The sequence below is a fragment of the Stigmatopora nigra genome, chromosome 21 (assembly GCF_051989575.1).
Source record: "Stigmatopora nigra isolate UIUO_SnigA chromosome 21, RoL_Snig_1.1, whole genome shotgun sequence".
NCBI classification, from domain to species: Eukaryota; Metazoa; Chordata; class Actinopteri; order Syngnathiformes; family Syngnathidae; genus Stigmatopora; species Stigmatopora nigra.
Genome location: NC_135528.1, coordinates 9768070 through 9788546, shown reverse-complemented (window position 1 = coordinate 9788546; position 20477 = coordinate 9768070). Strand labels below are relative to the sequence as shown.

General features: G+C 55.9%; 2 protein-coding genes across 2 annotated transcripts; both read right to left on the bottom strand.

Moving 5' to 3' along the window:
- Positions 1 to 289: 289 nt before the first annotated feature.
- LOC144215254 (sal-like protein 3) lies at positions 290 to 4770 on the bottom strand. The gene is made up of 4 exons (XM_077744097.1): positions 4231 to 4770; positions 3753 to 3764; positions 1036 to 2990; positions 290 to 676 (listed from the first exon to the last, which is right to left on the bottom strand). The coding sequence occupies exons 1-4, from the start codon at positions 4463 to 4465 to the stop codon at positions 329 to 331; spliced, it is 2550 nt and encodes an 849-aa protein (XP_077600223.1). The 5' UTR covers positions 4466 to 4770; the 3' UTR covers positions 290 to 328.
- Positions 4771 to 9500: 4730 nt separating this feature from the next.
- On the bottom strand, positions 9501 to 19649 carry LOC144215217 (uncharacterized). Its single transcript, XM_077744051.1, has 34 exons — positions 19288 to 19649; positions 18924 to 18992; positions 18827 to 18851; positions 18708 to 18725; positions 18436 to 18501; positions 18032 to 18171; positions 17844 to 17936; positions 17573 to 17630; positions 17450 to 17497; positions 17307 to 17378; positions 17114 to 17148; positions 16962 to 17030; positions 16692 to 16881; positions 16426 to 16565; positions 16194 to 16313; positions 16043 to 16100; positions 15878 to 15922; positions 15741 to 15797; positions 15533 to 15681; positions 15314 to 15415; positions 15197 to 15245; positions 15031 to 15111; positions 13991 to 14836; positions 13798 to 13919; positions 13525 to 13635; positions 13337 to 13394; positions 12841 to 12930; positions 11988 to 12662; positions 11846 to 11908; positions 11608 to 11741; positions 11375 to 11509; positions 11237 to 11294; positions 11092 to 11160; positions 9501 to 11018 (listed from the first exon to the last, which is right to left on the bottom strand). Exons 1-34 carry the CDS (start codon positions 19345 to 19347, stop codon positions 9631 to 9633), a joined length of 5493 nt encoding a protein of 1830 aa, XP_077600177.1. The 5' UTR covers positions 19348 to 19649; the 3' UTR covers positions 9501 to 9630.
- Positions 19650 to 20477: the final 828 nt, after the last annotated feature.

The following is a 20477-nucleotide window of genomic DNA, read 5'->3' as shown; positions in this document are numbered from 1 at the left end:
TATCTACAGTAAGAAAATACGTGTTCCATGTTATGTTTGTAAATCATATATTCCGATTCCAAATGGTCCCCTTTTTTGAATGGCCGTTTGAGAAAACAAACAGTGGCGATAATTCCGAGGTCCAGAAAGGCGACACGTCTGCAACTGTCAGTCACCATACGTGTATACTGTGCGCATAAACATTTGTGGCCAATACCTCCTTTTGCCGCAAAATGTGTCATGTCCCCCCACCCCCACCCCCCCTATTTGACAGTTGACTGCGATCCACTGCACATCAAAAGAAAACAGCTGTTTTACTAATACTTTAATTGCATCAGTTGATTCCAATTCATTTACTATCATCAATCAGCATCGAAAAATGTCCCTTGTTTCCCAGTTGAACAGAGTTCTCGGACAAACTGCTGATGGCCGTCGCCACACCGTTGGCAAAGTCCGTGGAGCGCAGTGGCGTCGCGCCTCCACTCTGAATCACCGATATCTCGTTGTTCTTCGCGGCCAGGCCGCCGGCCACGGCGCTGGCGTAGCGGCTCCAAAATGCGCCGTCCACGCGCACGGCCCGGGCGGCCGGGTCGAACCCGGCCTCCTCGGAGCCCAGCAGAGTCACGGGGTGGTCCACCGAGAGACGTCGGCCCCTCCGGGCCGGCGCGTTGCTCCACACGTGCGTGCCCATGTGAACCTGCCAACAAAAATGATGCTCAGCATTAGAAAGTTAGCGTCAGTTAGGCCAAAGCTCAAAAGCTAGCCGTGTCAATTGCTCTGGGCCGGCTTTGATTAGCATTCTCCCACTTGGCCTTTAAACATTGTGACAACGTGTGGGAAACGGGCTAGCTCTAGCTAGTCCACGTGCCTAAAACGGGGCTGGCCACGGCAGTACCGCCATGGGTCAATCTGCTCACGTTTGCGTCAAACCAAGTCAGCTGGACACCACCGGGAGGCCGCCCGGGAAAATGTGCAAACTCCAAGTGAAGTCCCGCCCGCCCGCCCGGGCAAAATCCAAGTGAACAATCTGTGAAAAGGAGTCGGAGTTAAGCCTACCTTCAGGTTGCCCTTGGTGGTGAAGGCCCGGCCGCAGACGGAGCACACAAAGGGTTTCTCGCCGGTGTGCGTGCGCTCGTGGATCTGGAGGGCGCTGGCCGAAGAGAAATTCTTCCTGCAGGCGCCGCACTCGTGCTGCTTGGCCGCCCGGCGAGGAGGAGGCGCCGGCTGTCCCGGCGGGGCGCCGCCCACCGACGGGTAGTGGGCCGATGACACCCCGCCGCGCGCTTGGTCGGCCTCCGTCTTGATGGCTTTTCTTGAGCCGTCGGCGGTTCCCTCTGGTCCCGGGGTGGCGGAGGCGGGAGGTCGGGCCCCTTCTTTCTTTGGCCACGCCGAGGACGCCGGGGCGCTTTTGACGGGCGACGGAGGCGGCGTGGCGGGGGGGCTGGATGTTCGCACAATTTCCATCTCTTTCTCAGTTAAAGAGCACTCAATTTGAATCTGGTCAACATCCAGCAGAAAGCTATCCTTGTAAGAGCAGAGTTTGCTGGCCCAGTTCTCCGGCAAACATGGAGGAGGACTTTCCACAAGCGTCCGTCCTCCTTCTTCTTCCTCCTCATCCTCCTCCTCCAAATCACGGGCCAGATGGCCACTGGCCGGCCCGTCCGAGGTCTTCCGGCCCCGGGCCTCCGTCTCCCCGAGCGCGTGCCACCGGAGGAGCGGCGCCTTGGCCAAACCCTTCTGGTAGACGGGACACCGGCGTTGGAGCCGTACCGGCGGCTTCCCCCGGCGGGCGCCCGCGTGGGTCTCACACGCCTGGCGCCCGTGGCCGCCGAGGAGGGTGCTCCGGCACGCGGCGGCGTGGCTCGTCTGTTTGTCCACGTCCTCCGCCAGCCGCCGCAGCTTGGAGGTTTCCGAGCTGGGCGCAGAGTCCAGGGGGCCCCCCGGGGAAATATCTCCCGACGCCGACGTCACGGTCGCTTCGCCGCCCGCGGGCGTGACGGGGCGGCGGCTCGGCGGGCGCGGCGCTCCTTCTCTCCGCGAGTCCGGAGGGGGCCGGCTCTCCGGCCCGGGAGGGGCGGCCCTTTCCGACGGCACGCTCATCCCGTGGGGGATCCCCGAAGCGGTGGGGACCCGGTCCAGGTACTCTGGCACGGGGTGAGGGTTCATCTGGACTCCGGGATACTTGTCTCTGTGCCTCTGGAAGTGCACCTTCAAGTTGCCCTTGGTGGAGAAGCGGTTGCCGCAGATGTTGCACTTGAAGGGCCGCTCTCCAGTGTGCGAGCGCAGGTGGATCTGCAGCGCGCTGTCGCTGCCAAACACTTTGGCGCAGAAGCCGCATTTGTGCTTGAAGAAGGGCTCGTCGCTTTCCGGCCCTTTCCGTCGCTTGGCCGTGGTGGTGGTGGTGGTGGTGGTGGTCGTCGCCGCCTCCTCGACCTCGCACCCCGCCGCGCCGGGGCGAGGGGAGACGGCGCCACCGGGGGGGCTCGGAGGCATGCGGGGGAGGTGGGCCCGCCAGCCGCAAAGCATTAATGCAGAGACGCGCCCACCGGAGGAGAGGAGGGATCCATCCCAGTCATCGGGGGAAGAGCCCGAAGCCAACCGGGGGAGATGTGGCCGGCTGGCGTGGCAGGGCGCCTTTCCGGCCGGGGGAGGGGGGCGCGCCTGGCCCGCCGAGGTGGTCTCCCGGCTCATGGTGGCCACCTGGCTGCGGATCTGCTCGATGAGGTGCAGCTGGCGGACCTGCTGCCGTCGCAGAGCCAGCAGACGCTCCAGGATGGCGGGGACGGCCGAGCGGGCGTTCCGGCTGCCCGGGTTGCCCGGGTTGCCCGGGTGGCCTTGAGCCAACTGGGCCACGGCCACCCGGGTCCCGCCCAGGACCCCCAAGGTCACGTTGGTGCCGGGCACAGTCTCGGGGGAATCCGGAGGGCCCGGGGAGCGGCCTTCCCGCGCTTCTTCTACCTCCGTGGCCCGCTCCCGGCCGTGGTTCTCTCCATCCGCGCCTCCCGAGGATTCTGCCGGACAGATAGACGTCGGGGTTATAAGACACGTTATATATAAAGCCCTCGGCGATCTCCCCGGGACTAAAACAGGGCACCCATTTGGAGGGCCGCCCGCGCTGCACACTGACCGATAGCACCCTCCCACATTGGCCCCCCACACTAGTTTGGCCGCGTTATTGATCTGGCGGGAAAAGGCAATCAGACTCAATGAGTTATTTGACATTGCCGTTGTAAATGGGGACAGATGATGAGCATTGATTTCACTGCCATTTTTTTTTTTTTTTTACATTTGATTCGGTCGGGTCGGGGGGGGGGGGCACCTTTCGACCGGAGAACAATTAACTCTGACCTGGACGACATTCAACGCTTTGTCCTATTTCAGCTGGTTTGCTTTGGTGCCGTCAGGCCAAGGAGTTTTTTTTTTCTTCCCAGCAAACAATTGTCTGGCGTCGGACGCAAGACGGAGATTCCATTTTGGGAGAAAGGCTCAAAAGCAGAGAATGCGGCCGACGCGCGTGGCGTGGCGTGGCGTGGCGTCGGCGTGTCGAGCGCTCGGCACTTTGACACCCGGACGGGACGGCTAAAGCCCCGGCGTGGCCGGCAAATGATATCGAGTCGATAAATCCTCCGGCAGACGCCATTCGCTGGCATCGAGCGGCGCCTTTCTAGGCCTGACAATAGCGGGCTGCAATTAGGGAATCTCTGCCAAAGTAGGGCCCTGTCAGAGGTAAAGCGGCGGCGGCGGCGGCGGCGGCAGGGGCGGCGGCAACTCACCAAGTGGGTGCTCTGGCGCGTGGGAGACGGACAGAAAGAGACAAGGGGAGGAAGAAGAAAATCAATCAATCAATAAGTCGTCCTTTATGTGGTCCAGAACGTTGGGGAAAACTTGTTACGTGTAGGCAAATCCATTGCCGATGGCTTTTTTTCTAACCCTTGCACTTCACAATTCATTGGAAAATGCAATCGGGATCAAATATTGGAAATATGATAAGAATGGCTCATATTTCAGTTTTGCAGGTGAGCAAAAATTGCCAGATACTAAAGACTATGGAACTGTCCCTCAAAGGCTTACTTTACTAAAAAAATCAACAACAAAAAAACAAAAAGTTGGACTTGCTGTCTTTTTGTTTGTCCCCCAGGCAAAATCTGCTCATCTGATGCATGACTTTTTTTTTTTATAAGACACACTATAAGCATAAATCTTCCATAATACTGAGAAGAGCCTACTAAACGTGCGCCTATTTCAACGTACCGTAGTGGCGGAGGTGCCGCCGAGGCTTGGCTTGCTTGCGCCGGGACATGTCCACCCCGTCCGATGGACCCAGTCGCCGAACCAGCGTCCGACCGTCCGTCCGTCCGTCCGACTGAGCGCCGCCGCCACCGCCGTCCTGCGCGCGGCTGCCGGCCGCTGGCGAATAAGAGCTGGTGCGGCGCAGGCACGTTGGGGCCGCCGGGTCGGCGGGACGCCCCCTCCGTCCGCCGTCCATTGCGCACGTCCGGCTGACGGGGAGGACGCAGGGGTGGGTGGGGCTTCCACGCTTGGAGGACCCCTGCTTGGAGACAGGGGGGGGGGGGGGGGCTCTGGGGGGATTTGGCTTCTCCGCTAGAGAGAGCCCAAAAATGTTTGGACGTGGCACATCCTCTCAGAGAGCGGCGGACAATGGGCGCCCGCAATGACAATCGGCCACGTACGGGCAAACTTGAAGTGGATCAACCTAAGCGGGAGCCTTTGACAAGAGAAGCGGGAAGGACCGCTTTTGGATGGGATGCTCCCGGCCCCCGGACCAAAAGCCCCCGCTAGCTAAGCCTCCTCCTCCTCCTCCTCCTCCTCCTCCTCCTCCTCCTTCCTCCCGGAGTAAGTAAGGGCGGGCACGGCGGCTCTCTTGCTCGAGAAGGAGCTGGATAAGAATTACCGCGGCTTCCTTCCGGCTCCTTTTTCTCGGAGAAGGAAAAAGGGGGCTTTTTAGTCCCAGACTTAAGTTACAAGTGGCTGGAAGGCTCGGGGCCAGACAAGTGGGAAGCTAACGGGCAGGAAGCCAACCACGGGCTGGCCGGGAAAGCGCAAAGTTGGCAAGCGCCCGCTGTGCCAGGTGTCCACTTTATTCAAATGATACTATTATTCATAGACAGAGGAAGAGCATTGAAGGAGCAAAAAAAAACAAAAACAAACTCTCAGCACTACCATCAATGATTTGCAAGTGAATGCAGATATAATCCTGGAAATATAAGTCTCCATTAAGGCTATCCCCTTTAGCAAACAAGGCGCCCATTGTGTGCCTTGTGTTTAGAAATGGCAGTTTGGGATAGACCGGGGGGGTGCCAAATAAAGAGTAACATTGAAGGAGAGATTTGTGTCACATGACAGTCGTGAAGAGCCCCTTTAACTTCTTGCCACACACACACACACACACACACACACACATCTGTAACCCACAAGACGTGGAATACACCAATGTTCTGTTGTCCATATCTAGGCTCTACAGTCTAGACTGATTGATTGATTTCCGTCATTTCTTATTCTCACCACAAGTCTGGCAGGACGTTGTCACTAGCGGTTAGCGTCGGTCATGGCCGGCGTATCAAACGCCGCCGCCCTTCATCTGGACCATTTCGGGCAAAACAATGCAAGGTGAAAGCGAGGATGACGGCGTCATACGTGCGCTTTCAAGCGGCTTTCATGGACGTGGCCCGCTCGTGGCCTTCCTTTCACGCGCCGGGCGGCCTCATTTACATCGACCACCAATACGGACGCACGCACGCACGCGGGCGGGTCAATGGAGTTTGGCCCTCTTTGATATGCAGCGCGCTTCCCGTACGCGCAGCTCCTGATTTAGGCAAAGGACAGGAAGACACGCGTCACAAACGCTGAGAAAACATGCCTGAAATGCAAGGCGGCCCAAGTTTCCCCGTTAAAGCCAGCCACCCCATTTAAGAGCACCTCCACTTCCTAACGCAGCTTTTAGGCCACGCCGGCCCATAGATCAGACGAGCTAATGGACCTTTGCGCTCGCGCCATCCTAAATCGCTAATGGTTAGCCTTCGCAAGGGCCTCTCCCCGTCACTCAACTATCTCTGACGGATGACCGTGCAAGTCTGCTCTCTAGCGGCCAAGCGATGTCATCACAGCGTGGGTAAATGAGGGAATTGTCGGCCGTGTCGACGTTTTCTCGTTTCATTAAGAAAGGACAGTGAAAGTGCCACGTCGTTTCCCCCATTGGATTGGAAGCTCACCCTTATAAACACCAGAGTGTAAAGATCAGACAATTAGGACATATAGTAAGTAATCGACCTGGCTGGAAAAATGAAGCGTCTAATACTGCTATCGGGTTGAAAAAGGATTAGCCCAGTCTCCTCGCCAAGTCTTTGCTTTTCCGGCTCCTGGATAAGCAAGCCCGCCCATTCCAGGTTTGATTTGACCTGTAACTGAAAAGGAAATAGTCAATATATTTGATGAAATCAACCTGTGAGCGATGGATGAAATCAGCCCACATTAGTGACAGCTGCTGAGCCATTCTTTTGTCAAGGCAAAAAAAAAAATCAAGCTGGGCTATAGAATGTAAGGCCTTCTTTATCCAGGTATTAAAATCAACTTCATGAGAATGGAGGGCGGTCTTCAAGTATGTCAAGTATGAGATGAGAGCGGCCCGTCCGCCCGCCCGCCCGCCCGCCCACCTTGGAAGGAAGAACGAGGCGACAATTGGCGGAATGTCGCTCCCGGGCCACATCTTAAGAAAGTCCCTTTGGCCTCATTTCCATGTCGTCGGACGGAAAACAAAGGGAGCTTATTGACGTAGCGGGGGCCTCTTAACACGTGGACCTACCTCATCTACACACCTCAATCAATCAACCTTTCATTCATTAATATTAGACCTAGTGATTGGGCCTTTGTACTTGTCTGTTATTTGCCAATGCTAAATGTGTTGCTATTAGAATGACCCCATCCTACATTCAAAGAGGGAAAAAAAAAGAAATGAAAACTGCCAAAAGCTTTTCCAAAGTGATTGCGCATGCATGCATGTGTTGCATTTTAAAGAAAACTAATTGTGAGATTTAAAAAAAAAAAAAGAACCAAAGGACCAAAAGAATGTTACTTTTTTCCTAGCTGCAAACTTTGTTTTAATTCCAAATTGCATTTTATCAAGCTACAACCTGCGGTCAAACCAAGAATAATGCAAATAGATCAACTGAAAAATAATGGCGTATTAAAGTGTTTTGTTATATTAAGAAAAGTTTCTACAATGAGTAATACTGATGCATTGAAATGATGGGGCGGGGTGGGGGGGCTTTAACTATGTTATTCATTTGAAAGAAGGGTCAATCACATCACTTCAGAGGTGTTCCTTGCATTTGAAAAAAAACACAACGGTCCCCGCCCCCCCTCCCCCTCCCCTCCCCAAACCTGATATGCAAATAAAAGCTGTTAAGGAGCCTCTCAAGGTTGTTATCGCCGATGGGACGAGCCCATCAAAGATACAAAAGGATCAAATGGCTGACGTGCAACCCCCCCCCCAGGATGGAAAAGTTGCGGGTTCCAATGGAAACGGAAACGCGCTCCCCCCCTCAAAATGGAGCTTATCCCAAAGTCTGGAGGTATCAAAATAGACATTGTGTATGACAATGGCTTCCTCTTCAATGATTGATATACAGTCTCTCTATCCACTTGAAGTTTTTGGAAGCGGTCCGGGCGGCTGCCCAGACACGCCCATCTCCGCTAACGACCCATCCCGACATCAAAGGCCCACCGACGAATCCCTCCCGGCGAGCCCCCCTCCATCGTCCCGGCGGGTCTAAAAAAAGGCCCGGCCGGGCCCCCGGCGTCTCATTCCGTCCGACCGTCCCACCGATCGAGGAGAGCGTGGAGATCATGCCCACCCGCGGCCAGGACTTCCCATCTCAGCTCGCGGCGGGCGTGCGGCGAGACGCCTTCCGGAAGAGCGGCACCTACTTGTCGCGCATCGCCGTGGTCCTTCGGGACGCCCCGGACAGAATGCTGACCTTTGTGCAGGTAAGCCGGGGAGGGGGGAGGCTCCAGCGGCGGACGGGCTCGGGCAGCGCACTAACTGACGCGCTTTGCTCCCAGTTGATGGAGAGGCTGGGGCAACTGGTCCCGGAAGACAGGAAATCCATCGAGAACAACATCCGAGTTTGTCTGTCCACCCACAGCTGCTTCGTCAAGGTAAGAGAGTCGGGGCTAGCTACAGATGCTGCAAAGCCAGAATGGAATAGCATTTAGTCAGACATTCTTATGTCAATGCAGTCAGTCACGGCAAAGTGAAAAAGAAGAAGAAGAAGAAGAAATTGCTCAGACAGACACTTTGTCTCACACTCACACTCTTTCATTCTGGCCCACGGCAGATCCCGCTGGCTCCAGACTCGCTGGGCAAGAGGAACTTTTGGAAGCTGGACCTGAGTCGCGTGACGGCCAAAATGGTGCGCCGTCACTTTAAGGGCCTCCTGGACTTCTTCCCCGAGTTGAGAGGCCGGCGCGACGAGCCGGCGGCCTCCGTCCAAATCCGCTGCCAGCTCAAGTTCTCCGGGCCCTTCTCCATCGAGGCCCTGCTCCGGCGGGATAGCCCCGCCTGGGATTCGCCACCACAACCGCCAGGGGGTGCGCTCGTCCCCCAATGGCTTAGCCATCATGATCATCAACAACATCAACATCATCATCATCATCATCATCATCAGCGGCGGCAGCATCTTGCCTATCGTTCCCCACCACCGGACTGGGAGCATCACTTTGGCAGTCCCGTCCAGCCACGGACGGCAGGGGGCGCCGTGGCACACGACCGAACGAGCAAGCGTTTGTGCGTGGCCGTCGCCGAAGCTCCTTTGCTCAACACTTCCATTTCCTACTACTACGTCCCCTACTAGGATCCACATCTCCTTCATCTGTGAACAAAAGCAAGCCTAAAAAAAGAAAAAAAGTAGGAAATGCACTTTTCCATCTATGACACTTTGTGTTGTTCCTTTTCTTTCTTGAGCCAAGACCACCATTGATGCAATGCAACACGTTCACTGAAATCTTTTGATACGACGGTATTCCACCTTTGACACAATAAATCCACCTCTATCATCATTTGCATTTGGTTCCTATCTGATGTGCTTAAATATGTATCATTTATTTGTTATTCTCCATTGGCTACAATGTATACACGTAGGCTCTCGGCAGCAAGGAAGAAAGAAGACTGCGCGTTTGTGTGTGTGTGTGTGTTTTCGCCCAAACCACCAAGATGCGCGCGCTATCCTATTTTCATTGACGACGGGCCGATAAAAGCCGCGTGCGGCATGTAGACAGAGATTTGGAGTTGTAGCTCCCGCCCGAACTGGGTTCAAGGTCTACTCGCTATCCTGAGCTACAAGTTGGCAGACACTCGAAGAGTCTAGAGCAGATAAGCGGTCGTTGGCGCGCCACGGCTTCCGCCCGGCGTGTCACGATCCATCTCCCGAGGCTCGCTGCTTCCGCCCATTTGTTCCTCAACTCTTGCACCGCGTGCAAAGCATAGAATGTGGATTGAAGCGAGATATTAAAAGAAAACAAGCTTTATTCAATTCTAATCACAATGCTTAAGCAACGATTGCATGGAGGAGCGGGGGGGGGGCTTTAGGACACACATTCCCATGTCGACGGGGAAAGGCATACTCAGTTCTTTTCCTAGTACTGAGGCAGTACAAATGTATTACTAGGCTGAGAAAGGCCAGCATTCACTTGGCCGCCGCCGCTAACACTGGCGCCGGCGCCGCCGGGTAGTGGCGTATGGTAGAGCGTACCCGGGAGGGAAACGTTATACAAGAAGGTGGAATTGTTACTCACGGTTACGCCATTTTGAACCCAAGGAAAAGTGTAGTAGTACTGTTGCGGCGGCGGCAGTGGGAGCGGCTGCGGCAACGGCTGGTTGACCCATCCCATCACGTGTGAAAAGCCACCAGAAAACGGCAGCGTCAAATGGCCGGCTGGCGGCGGCGGCGGGAAGTAAAGCTGCAGATTGCAAGGCCGCTCTTCTTCTGGATTTGCGGCCTGCGCTCTCTTATCCCCGTCTGGCGCACGCTCGCAATTGGACGGGCGAGCCGGAGGGGGACGCTGGTCGCCGTCTAAACCACACTGCGCCGTGACATGGCCCACCCTTTCCGCCGCATTGCCATCGGCACGCGCATGGCCGCCGCCGCCGCCGCCGCCACCACTACATCCCAGCGTGGCTCCGCTCCGACGGCAATGGACCGCTTCCATTTGTTTGGGAGATGAGCTTTGGGCCACGGACGCTTTGGCACCGCTGTCGTGCAAATCTGGGCGGTCGCCGGGAACGCTCACGGCGGGCGACGACTCTCGACTTTCCTTAGGCGTCTTTGAATCCCATCTGCCAGTCCTCTTGACGTTAACCAACTCGGGGGGACCTTTCTTCAAAGCCAGGTTCCTCTCTTCCGTCGCCGAGGCGTCGCCGTGGGCGAGTGTGGTCGGAGGGGACGTCCCTCCCGGCGACGGGCGTCTGCGTTTCAGCGGCCCACATGCCGCCACCGGGGCCGTCGGGGCCTCTTTGGCGCAAATCCCGACCAGCCAGTCCAGACGCTCGACCGCCCCTCTTTTCTTGGGGAGAGGGCCGCCGCGGTCTGGAGAAATTCTTGGCGCCGCGGCGAGTGGCCCTTCCTCCGCGTGGACACCGGAGGACGTCTGTTGGCCGACGGCGGGCTCCTCTTTCACCGCCAAGACGACGCCCGCTCGGGTCTCGGCCGGCCCGGCCACGGGGGAAGCCTCGGTTTGGACTCCTGGCGTGGCCGGCAAAGGAGCCGGCTCCGGGGGCCTTTCGCCCGGCGCCCACTCCCGGGACACGGGCTCCGTCTTGATTGGAAAAGGAGCCACTGCGGCGGTGGGGTTTCCGGGAGGATCGCGTCCATCTTCCTTCACTGGGGAGAGGGGCGTCGTCGTGGGCGTCGTCGCGGTCTCCGTCGTCGGTGCCAGAGAGCTTCCGAGGGGCTTCGGCGGGCCCGGGGAGGGCGGAGAACGAGGGGCCGCCGAGTCCACTTGGCGCCGTTGGGCCGTGGGGTTGGCTTCCGAGACACAAATTCCAAAAATCAGCACGGCCGGCGTCGTCGGCGACACCGGTGTCCGCCGCAGACTTACCTGTCGCTCGGGTTTCGGCGGCGGCGGCGGCGGCCATTCGACGGGTGCATCGGCGCAGCACGTCCAGTGCTTCGGGCAAAAAGAATTGTGGTGAGGACGCAGCGGTGATCAGAGAGAAAGAGAGCTCGGAGGGAGCAATCGATACCTTCGGAAAATGAAGCCTCCCGCAGAGCCCGGTAACCGTCTTGATAGAGGAATACAACCTTGGGGGGGGTCAAGAAGTTTGGCATTTGGAACAGGGGGCGGGGGAGGGGGGGTTGCCACATGCTAGCTAGCAAACTACCTTGGCGTCACTGTTGTTGGAAGCCTCCTGCGCTGACACTTTAACCATCAGCTCATTGAGGATCTCCACTTTCATCTCCTGTAGCAATTCCTTATCGTGCCAAAAGGAATCCAAGAGATGAGGATACGCTCTTAGCTGTGGGGGGTCGGGAGAGAGTCACGGGCCAAGTCAATGCCTCATTTGGACGGAATAGAATCCAGAAGCAGGCAGGCAGGCAGCCAGCCCCACCTTACCATGTACTTGAGCCCATGCTGGTCGCTCACCACGTGCGGGCAAATCTGGCAGAGGGTCAATTTTTGGCCGCAGCACTCGCACAAGTAAAAGGAATCCTCCAGTGTCCCGCGGCACTCGTACACGCATGACAGACCTGTCGGGGGAAAGTTTTTTGGCGATGGGGGGGGGGGGGGGGGGGGATTTTGTGACGACGGACGGTTGGCACCGCGCTGGGAGGCGCTCGGGGCGCTTTCCCACCTACGACGGGCTTCTTGCAGTTGTACAGCACCCACAAGAAGGAACTCAAGTTACTTCTAGTTCCTGGAAGAAGAAAAAAGACAAACAAAAACAAGTGGCAACAGTGCAGCATTCTCCGTTTGGGGGGGTTGGCTCGACCTACCTGCCCACAGAACGGGCACCTGGGAAGAATTCAATCCTTCGTCACGGACAGGAAGACAAGTCACGCTTTCATTTGGGCATCTTGCAGGCGGATCAAGCACATTGGCGTTGGCGTGGGACACGGGAAGTAGTCCCTCCGGTTTCGGCGACCGAGGGGAGAATTCCCCACGCCAGAGGGCCCCCTCAACGGGTGTTCCAGAGTCCTCCAGGTCCATGGAATCCGTGACATCCACGGCTTGTTCCGGGCCCGATGACGGCGAAGGCCAGGGCTCGCCGCCGAGGAGGTCCTCCTTCTCCTGCTGCTCCTCCTGCTGCTCCTCCTTCTCCACCTCCTCCTCCTCCTTCTCCTCCTCCTTCTCCTCCTCCTTCTCCTCCTCCTTCTCCTCCTCCTTCTCCTCCTCCTCCTTCTCCTCCTCCTCCTTCTCCTTCTCCTCCTTCTCCTTCTCCTCCTCCTCCTCCTCACCGACGCGCGGTACATCCAGAGTTTGCAGACTCTTCTCGGCGTCCTCTCCCTCATTGCCCTGTGGTTTGGGGCCCGGGGTCACGGAGGACACCTCCATTTCTTCAGGAAACGCATCCCGACGGCCAATCTTCGGCCGCCCGGGGTCGGGGCCCTCGGCCGTCGCCTCCGACGCGGCCGTGGGGGCGGCGCCATCGGGTGCCTCCGTCTCAGACGCTGCCGGGAGGAAAAAGGGAGGGGTGGGTCAAAATCATTCCACGGAGGAAGGGAACCAACACGTATTGGCTCCCGTGGCTTTTGACGGCAAGCTAGTGAAGGTCAGCACTGGCATATAGTCTAGTCCTACTACGCGTCGGCGCCTTGCGCCAGGGATAAAGTCCACAAAGTCCATTACCATCCGCTGGACTCCAAGGGGACCAAACTGGTCCGGATGTCATTGTAGTTTGGGAGGAAACCATGAAATGAGTCTTCAGTTTCTGTAAAGCTAAAAAAAAAGGAAAATGGCTATTATTTTCAGCTTTCTGGAATCGGAGCGCAACCAACCTTCTCCAACACAAAGCCATACAATTCCCACATGTGCAAATGGAAGAAAATGCCTTTACTATTCCACAAGTACCATGACAATTCGCCACCAAGTGCAGCCATAGGAAAGTGGTCTTGGGAAGACAAAAAAAAAAGTCAAGGCCCATTATGAAGTATTTGATTTGGAAAAGGAGGACGCACGCCGTGACCGATAAGGAAGTGAAGCCAGCTTTAGTCAAGGTCATAAAACAGCGCCTGTACCGACGCCGGCATTGGAGTGGGCCCAGAGCCATCACTTTGGCGGTCAACCCAGACCAATCCCTCCCGAGTCTGGGGCTGGCTGGCTGGCTGGCCGGCTGGCGGCTTACCTTGGGCCTCGGGGAGATCGGACAGCCGCTTGTACTGCTCGGCGCTCACTCTTATGGTCTGGCGGAGACATTTCAGAAAAAGGTCAACCCAATCGATTCCCTCGGCCGGCCGCCCTCTAGAAGAGCTCAAGGCAACGGCCCGGTTCCGGACCGACTGCGGACCGGCTACGGATCGGCTCATTTCTCACCTGGAAGTTTCGAAGTCCCACACGCTTCTCCACCTTGCTCATGCTGAATACAAAGTCTTCCACCGGGACGGCCGCCAAGCGCTCGGCGTTCAACTCTGGAAACCTCCGTTTCTTTTCAGGGATGGAAATTCCCCATCAACGTCCCAAGACACAAATGGAAGCCCCCGACCTTCAGCCCCGACCTTCAGCCCCGACCTTCAGCCCCGACCTTCAGCCCCGACCTTCAGCCCCGACCTTCAGCCCCGACCTTCAGCCCCGCCCGCCCGCCCTCACCATATAGTTGTAGAGGTGAATCTTTTCCGTGGGGTGACTGGAACGTTCCAATCGGATGCCGCAGAGGGTGCAGTAGGACTGCTTTCTACCTTCACTCTTGACGGCCACTATAAAGCTTAGACCTAAACACAAAGAAAGGTGGACAAAATGAGCCACCCACACCAAACGTGCCACGCAGTCGGCACACACTCACCAATTTTAGAAAGCGTTCGCCGCTTGGTCTTGCCGCCGGACGGCTCGGCCGTGGCGCGTCTGGCGGGAGGACGGCCACGTACTACGATATGGCCCACGCTCGCTAACGCGGACGGGGCGGGACTAGCCGGATCGGCAGACTTGTTGCCGGCGCCGCTTCCGCCGGACCACGTCGTGGCTTCGGACCATTTTGCCGCCGCCGTCGTCGTCGTCTTGGCAGAGGGCGCCGTACATTTGGTGGTGCCGGACGGCCTTTCTGGAAGGCCACGGGCGGAGCAAGCCGGCGCCGTGGACTCGCGGCTCGTCGTACGGGGCTCGGTCCCCGACGTGGTCACTCTGCTGGATTTACTGGCACGCCGGCCCTTCGACGACGGCGGCGGCGGACGGGCCACGACGGGAGCGCCGGGAGGCCTCTGGGCCATCACCCGGACGTCCATCATTCTGCTCGCCGTACCTTCGGCCGAGTGGCTGGCGTGGACGCCGGTTAAGCAGAGGAGGCTACATTTAAGGGCATTTTGCTCCACTGGGACGGTGGCTCCTTCCTCCTCCTCCTCCACTTTCAAGGTGGCCGTGGTCCTCTTTTGTTCAGGGCTCTCGCAAGTTTCCTGGCACGGGGTGTCGTCTCCGGAGCTTTTTGGGCGCCCGGCTTCCTCCTCGACGTCAACGCTTGCCATCTCCAGCGCCCCTTCTTCCTTTACTGCCACTGGAACACGACCACTCCTCCCTTTTCCCGTCCCGCCTTCTGTCTCTTTGGGCGCGGCGGCTAGACTGGCGTAGCCTTTTTTCAAAGGGGCCTCCTTCGACTCTCCGGGCCCGGCCTTTTCCGGGTTGGCTGATTTTTGGGCAACTTTGGGGGTGGGGGGGGGGGGGGGGGTTGGGGTGGTTACCTTTAAGCCCTCCATTAGTTTTTCCACCCAAAAAATAATGCCAACCCCATTTTGTGACATTTTGTGTAAAGGCGGCATTTTCCGGTTTGTTGGCCCGGTCCACAAAAGGCAAACGAAGGCAAAACGCAAAAACGGAGAGCCGCTCATGACTTACCCAGCGGCGCTCGACGCAGGATGAAGGGTATGGTGAGGCCCTTGCCGCCCCTCTTCTTTTTGGAACCCAGGATCAACTTGACTGGCGTGGGGAAAGGGCCACAATTCGATCAGAAAAGCCCAGCCCAGCCAGAGGAAAATCAAATGGTAATAATCAAAGCATTCACCTCTGTCGTAATTGCAAGGTTCCCCCACGGGGCGATCCAACTTGATTTTCTGCACGGGCGACACGGAGGGGACCACTTACGACTCTGGATCCCGTCCACCTTTACCCGGGGCGCTACCTGTATCTGCGACACGCCGTGTATCCCGGCGGCCTTTGTGGCCAGCTCCAGTAAGGTTCTGGCGTCGCACTGGGGAGTCAAAGAGCCCGGGTGGAAGCGCTCCTGCAAAAGAAGGCGCCCGTTCGAGTGGCTTTGTTTTCCCACGGACGGACGGGGGGGTGGTGGTGGTAGGGGGGGGGGGGGGGGGGGGGGGAGTTATGGGTTGGTACGACGACTCACGAGAAAGGTAAAGACGTGCTCCCAACTGAAGACGTGAGCGTAGCCCTCCTGGTCGGACAAACGCCTCCCGCACATCAGACACAGCAAGGACTCGTACTCGGGGTGGCCCGACGAGCGGCAGCTCCCGTGCGACACCATGAAATTGCGCCCTGCGACGGTCCAGAGTGGGACTTTGCCAAAGTGCCCGCCCAACCGCTTCTTGACTCACCCAGAAGGGGATAGGTGTTATTTTCCCGTCGCCGGCTGTAGGTTTGGCACGGCGGTACTGAACACAAACAAACGCAAATGGAGCCGCGCTACCAAGAGTGCCACCGTTCAAACAATAGGAAATCATCCACTTCTTACTTTTCTGCTTTAAAACAACGTGGTGACTCTTGAGTTGCTCCATCACTGTGAATACAGAAATGGGTGTCGGGGGGGGGGGGGGGGGGGGGGGATTAGCTTTATATAGAAAGAAAGAAAAGGTCAAATGCAAAGGAAAAAGACCACAGATGGCACTTGGAGAGCGACCTTTCTCGTAAGTGGGCGGATCCATGGCGCTCATCACTGAGTAGGGCAGATCCATCAGCTGGGTGAGAAGGAAAGTAGAGGGAGGGGCCAAGACAAAAAGACAGAAAATGCCGGCCGGGCCGGGTTTCTCTCTACGGCCAAATGAGCGTACCTTAAGAAGCACCCGACTCCAGCCTCTCTCTTTCTCCTCCAAAGTCACCATGGACTGCAAAAATGTCCTTCCGGGAACTTGCTTCCAAGCGAATGGCAATCGCCAGGGATTCAGATACATCTAGGGCACATTTGCTCGGGTTAGCGATCCAGAAATTGTAGACAGCCACCACGACAGCTTACAGTGGACAATACAGGCTTTGGAAAAGAAAAACAAGAAAAGACAGACAGACCAACGTCTGTAGCAGGTGCTTGTGTGATCCCAAATGTTTCTGGAGCAGCCACTTGGGAAAGGCGTCGTGGCAGACGCAACAAGTGACCACGGCTTGGCACTTGGCCTCCGAACTGTAGCACAAGACCATCAAAGAGGCGCCTAGGAAAGTCAAAAGTCAAAAGCGCCGGCCGAGGCCCAGATTGCCAACGGTCGGGTGGGGGGGGGGGGGGGGGGGGGGGTTGCGGGAGCCCCCCTCCTACCCGTCCCCGTCCCTTGGGCCGTCACCTGGCACAGGCCGCCCGTCCAGTTGACGGAATCCGTCCCGATCCAGCGTCCCGGCCAGTTGTGGGCCGCCCGGTCTTTGGCCGAGGCCGGGGCAATCAACAAGTTGGGCGTCCTCCTGGCGGCGGCCTTGCAAGTCTTGCCCATGAGAGCGGGACTGCTGTTGACTTTGTCTGGAGATGTTCTTTGTCCTCTGGAATAACAATAACAAATCCAATTCTCAAATAAAATAAAAAGCCACCCCACCAACCAGGTCAACACACCTCCACTCACCGTTTGATGCTGCTCATATTGCACATGCAGGAAATACTGTTCCAATGTGTCCAAGTCCATATTGCAGTTCTGTAAACAGATTACTTTTTTTTTTGAATTCTCTTTCCTCCCTCCAATTCCTCTGATTGGATATTGAAGCAGATTGAGCAGACCTGACAATGGACTTGGTACGACTTGTCGGGAGCATCTGACGGAGGAAAAACAAATGACTGCGGGTGTGCACATGCCAGAGCTTCTTGCAAAAAGTGACCGGGGGGGGGGGGGGGGGGGGCAGTGGGTGGGCCGGGACACCAATGGGGAAAGTGGCCCATCGGGTGCAATAGAAGATAGATAGCGCTTACTCACCCGGAGGCGGACGACTCTTTTCTTCGTGCTCTTCTTGGCTCTTTTCCAATTTCATTTTCTTTGGCACGGCATCTAGTGGCACCGGGCACAATTGAGGCTCCGCCCACGTCCAGACTTCTTCCCATTCAATGGTCCACGCTTACCTCCAAGCAGTTTGGGGAGTTTACGGTACACGCTCAGCGACTCCATCACTGGCAAAGAGGAAAGCCCGCGTCAATACCACCGTGCCATTACCAATACTAAAAAAAAAGAGCGCTGGCTCAAACCTTGGGCGTAGCTCAAGTCTTGGTACGTGTAGAGGAGACGGTAAGGTAAATTTAACATCTATTTAAAAAAAAAAAGAATAGGGAAGAGACGAAGGACTTTTCACAGTTGAGCAATTCATTCCCAAGATCAATCTTTACAAAGACCGCCGGCCAAAAGACAAGACTTTCATCATTTCCCTTCCGGCGGCCATTTGACAAAACGCTCATCTCTACAAAGGAAGAATGGAAAAAGTGGAAATTGGACGGAATCAATGGGCCGTCCGGGAGCAACCTGAAGCGGGGTCGTCTCGCCCACGTCGGGATGCTCCCACATTTTTCGCTTTTGCGCGCTCTCACGGGGAAACGGCTCGGTGGGCGGCTGGCCCTGGGGACAAAACATTTGCGTTGAGAAAGTGGGCCCGTTAGAAAAAAAAAACATAGGAAGCCCCCCTCAACCTCCCACCACGATCCACTACTCACCGAGCGGTAATTCTTTCCGTGGTCCCCGGAGGCCAGGTGCTCCAGTATTTGCCGGTCGTGCACCTTTTCCCGGCAGACGTGGCAAAGGTACAAAACGTTGGAGAGCGCTCTGCTGAAACACACCGTCAGCAGTTGCAAACCTGGGAGAAGTACTTTCAATCAGGGAACAACAACAAAAGACAGAAACAATAATACAATCTTTTCTTATCAAAGCAGTCGGTCGTACTCCCCGCAAAGCAAAGCAAAAAAAGTACACGGTGAGCCGTCCTTCCCAGTGTTCCCGAGCCGCCGACCTCCACTCGAGGCCATTTGGGGCACAGACAAGGGCAAAGGGGCGGGCTACATCCCAACGGAAAGCAATGGCCGGCGCTCGCAACACGCCGACTACGACCGGTGTTTCAAACCTAGAAGGGGCTGCGCCACGCTCAGTTTGATGTCTCGCTCGATAATAATAATGCGAGGAAGCCTGCCTGCAAAGAAAAACAAGAGGCACCCATAAGCTCATTTCGAGAGGAAGAGATGTTGCAGATCGTTTGACATTCACAAGAGACAGAGAGAGAAATGCTCGTGACAAATGGTGATGCTTGTCCACTACTAGGCTGCAGCCAGATCACACTGGTATATTAACCAGGCCAGTCACACAAGGAGACCATGGAGATAGAGAAACTATACTTACCAGTAGTGGAATCCCTTTCTATAAAGTCGGCGAGAAAGGGAAACGGTTAGAATCTTGGCTTCAACGTTTACGGAGGCCTCGTGAGTAGTCATACAGTACCGCCAGTAGTAATACTGTACCTGTGAGAAAAACCTCGGCCATTTCCTACGGGGGGGGGGGGGGGGGGCAAAAGTTTTACTTTTTCCAACCCAAAGGTCACTTCAAAATACACGTTACCTTTTGATGCTCTTTGGAGTAGATGTGGCGCTTAAACTCGGCAAATATTTTATATCGGCTCAGGCACACCTGTAACGCAAAACAGAGCAGTCCAAAAACGCCTTTTGAAGCGGAGCACAAAACTTGGCAGTCAAAGACGACGACAATGACATCAAAACGAAAGGCACTCGAAAAGCATCAAGTCAAACTCGGGACGACAGCAAATATTTTAGAACAACAACAACAAAAACAACAACAAAGCAGTGGACAGGAAGAACGGGGAGAGCCAGCCAGCCAGCCCAATAGAAGCTTTCAATTCAAGTCTCCAAGTCCAATGAGTAAGCACACTTGACTTGAGCTAAAGGGGATTTAAGCTAGCACTTACCTGACATTTTAAACCGTCGCTCCACTTGGTGTCAAAGTACAGCTCAAAAAACGAGGCCATGTTTCGACTGGAAGCCACGCAAAACCAATGGGATAGCTACAAAAGTCCAAAATGTCACTTCCACTCGAGGCCATTCGCTGTATAGAGACGTCAAATTAAATAAGGCGAGTTGGACCGGACGGCTTCACTTTCCCTCCGAGTGGGCTATCGCTGCGCACGGCCCATTGAAGAGCATCTGATGGCCACCGACTTTGAAGCCACCGCTCACGTCTATTGACTCGCCGAGCTCACGACGACAGCCAATTGGCCAGTGTTTGGGGGCGCCGATTGGCTAGACGATTGTTTAGGGGCGGGGCGTAGACGCTGATATTTTGCCTCCATTCATTCGAGTTCGGCCTCGGGGAGGAAACTTCTGCGTACGTCACATTCGTGGTTAGTTCAAGCGACTACGTGTTTGGGAAAGACACAGCTGCGTATATAAGGAAATGGGTGAAATATCATTCAACAAAGGTGCTCTTAAATGGGTGAAAATGGTCAAAAGCTCGCACTTTAATGGCTCACTTTTGAAATAGTTCCCAAAAAAGTCTTGAATTGGCTCTTGACAGTTTATAGCAGGCACGGCTGCTTTTGCAAAGGTGACAAAGGCACATACATAGGTGAAAAAAAGGTTGAATGGACGGGGGTTGGGCCACTGTGGGCCAGGAGAGAGGGAGAGAGGGAGGGAGGGAGGGAGGTAGGGAGAGAGACGCTTTCTTTCGTCCAGCAGTGACCGACCGAGCTGACCAACTTTGAGGTGCCGGGGGTTGTGCAGCAAGCAGCAGCTGACGCCAATCCCCTGATTGCACTCGCAGGACACTTAGTATTGTGGAAAGCTTTTCTCTTTCCGGGTTGAAACCATAGCACTCACTTTTGGCCTGTTTTTTAATCTGCCCAGCCCTGTTAAATAAATGCCTAGTCTTATGGGACGCTATGTCTTCCTTCAGATGTCCAATGCTTCAATTTCTTGCTTACTATTCAATGGTCAAAAGTTGATGGCCCACGTTTGAAATAGGTCAACAACAACAAAAAGTTGGCTCTTGATACTTTATAGCTGGCAGGGATGGGAGGCTTTGCAAAGGTGACAAAGGCACATATACTAGAAGTGGAAAAAGTTGAATTGATGGGGGTTGGGCCAACGTGGGTGGAGGGGA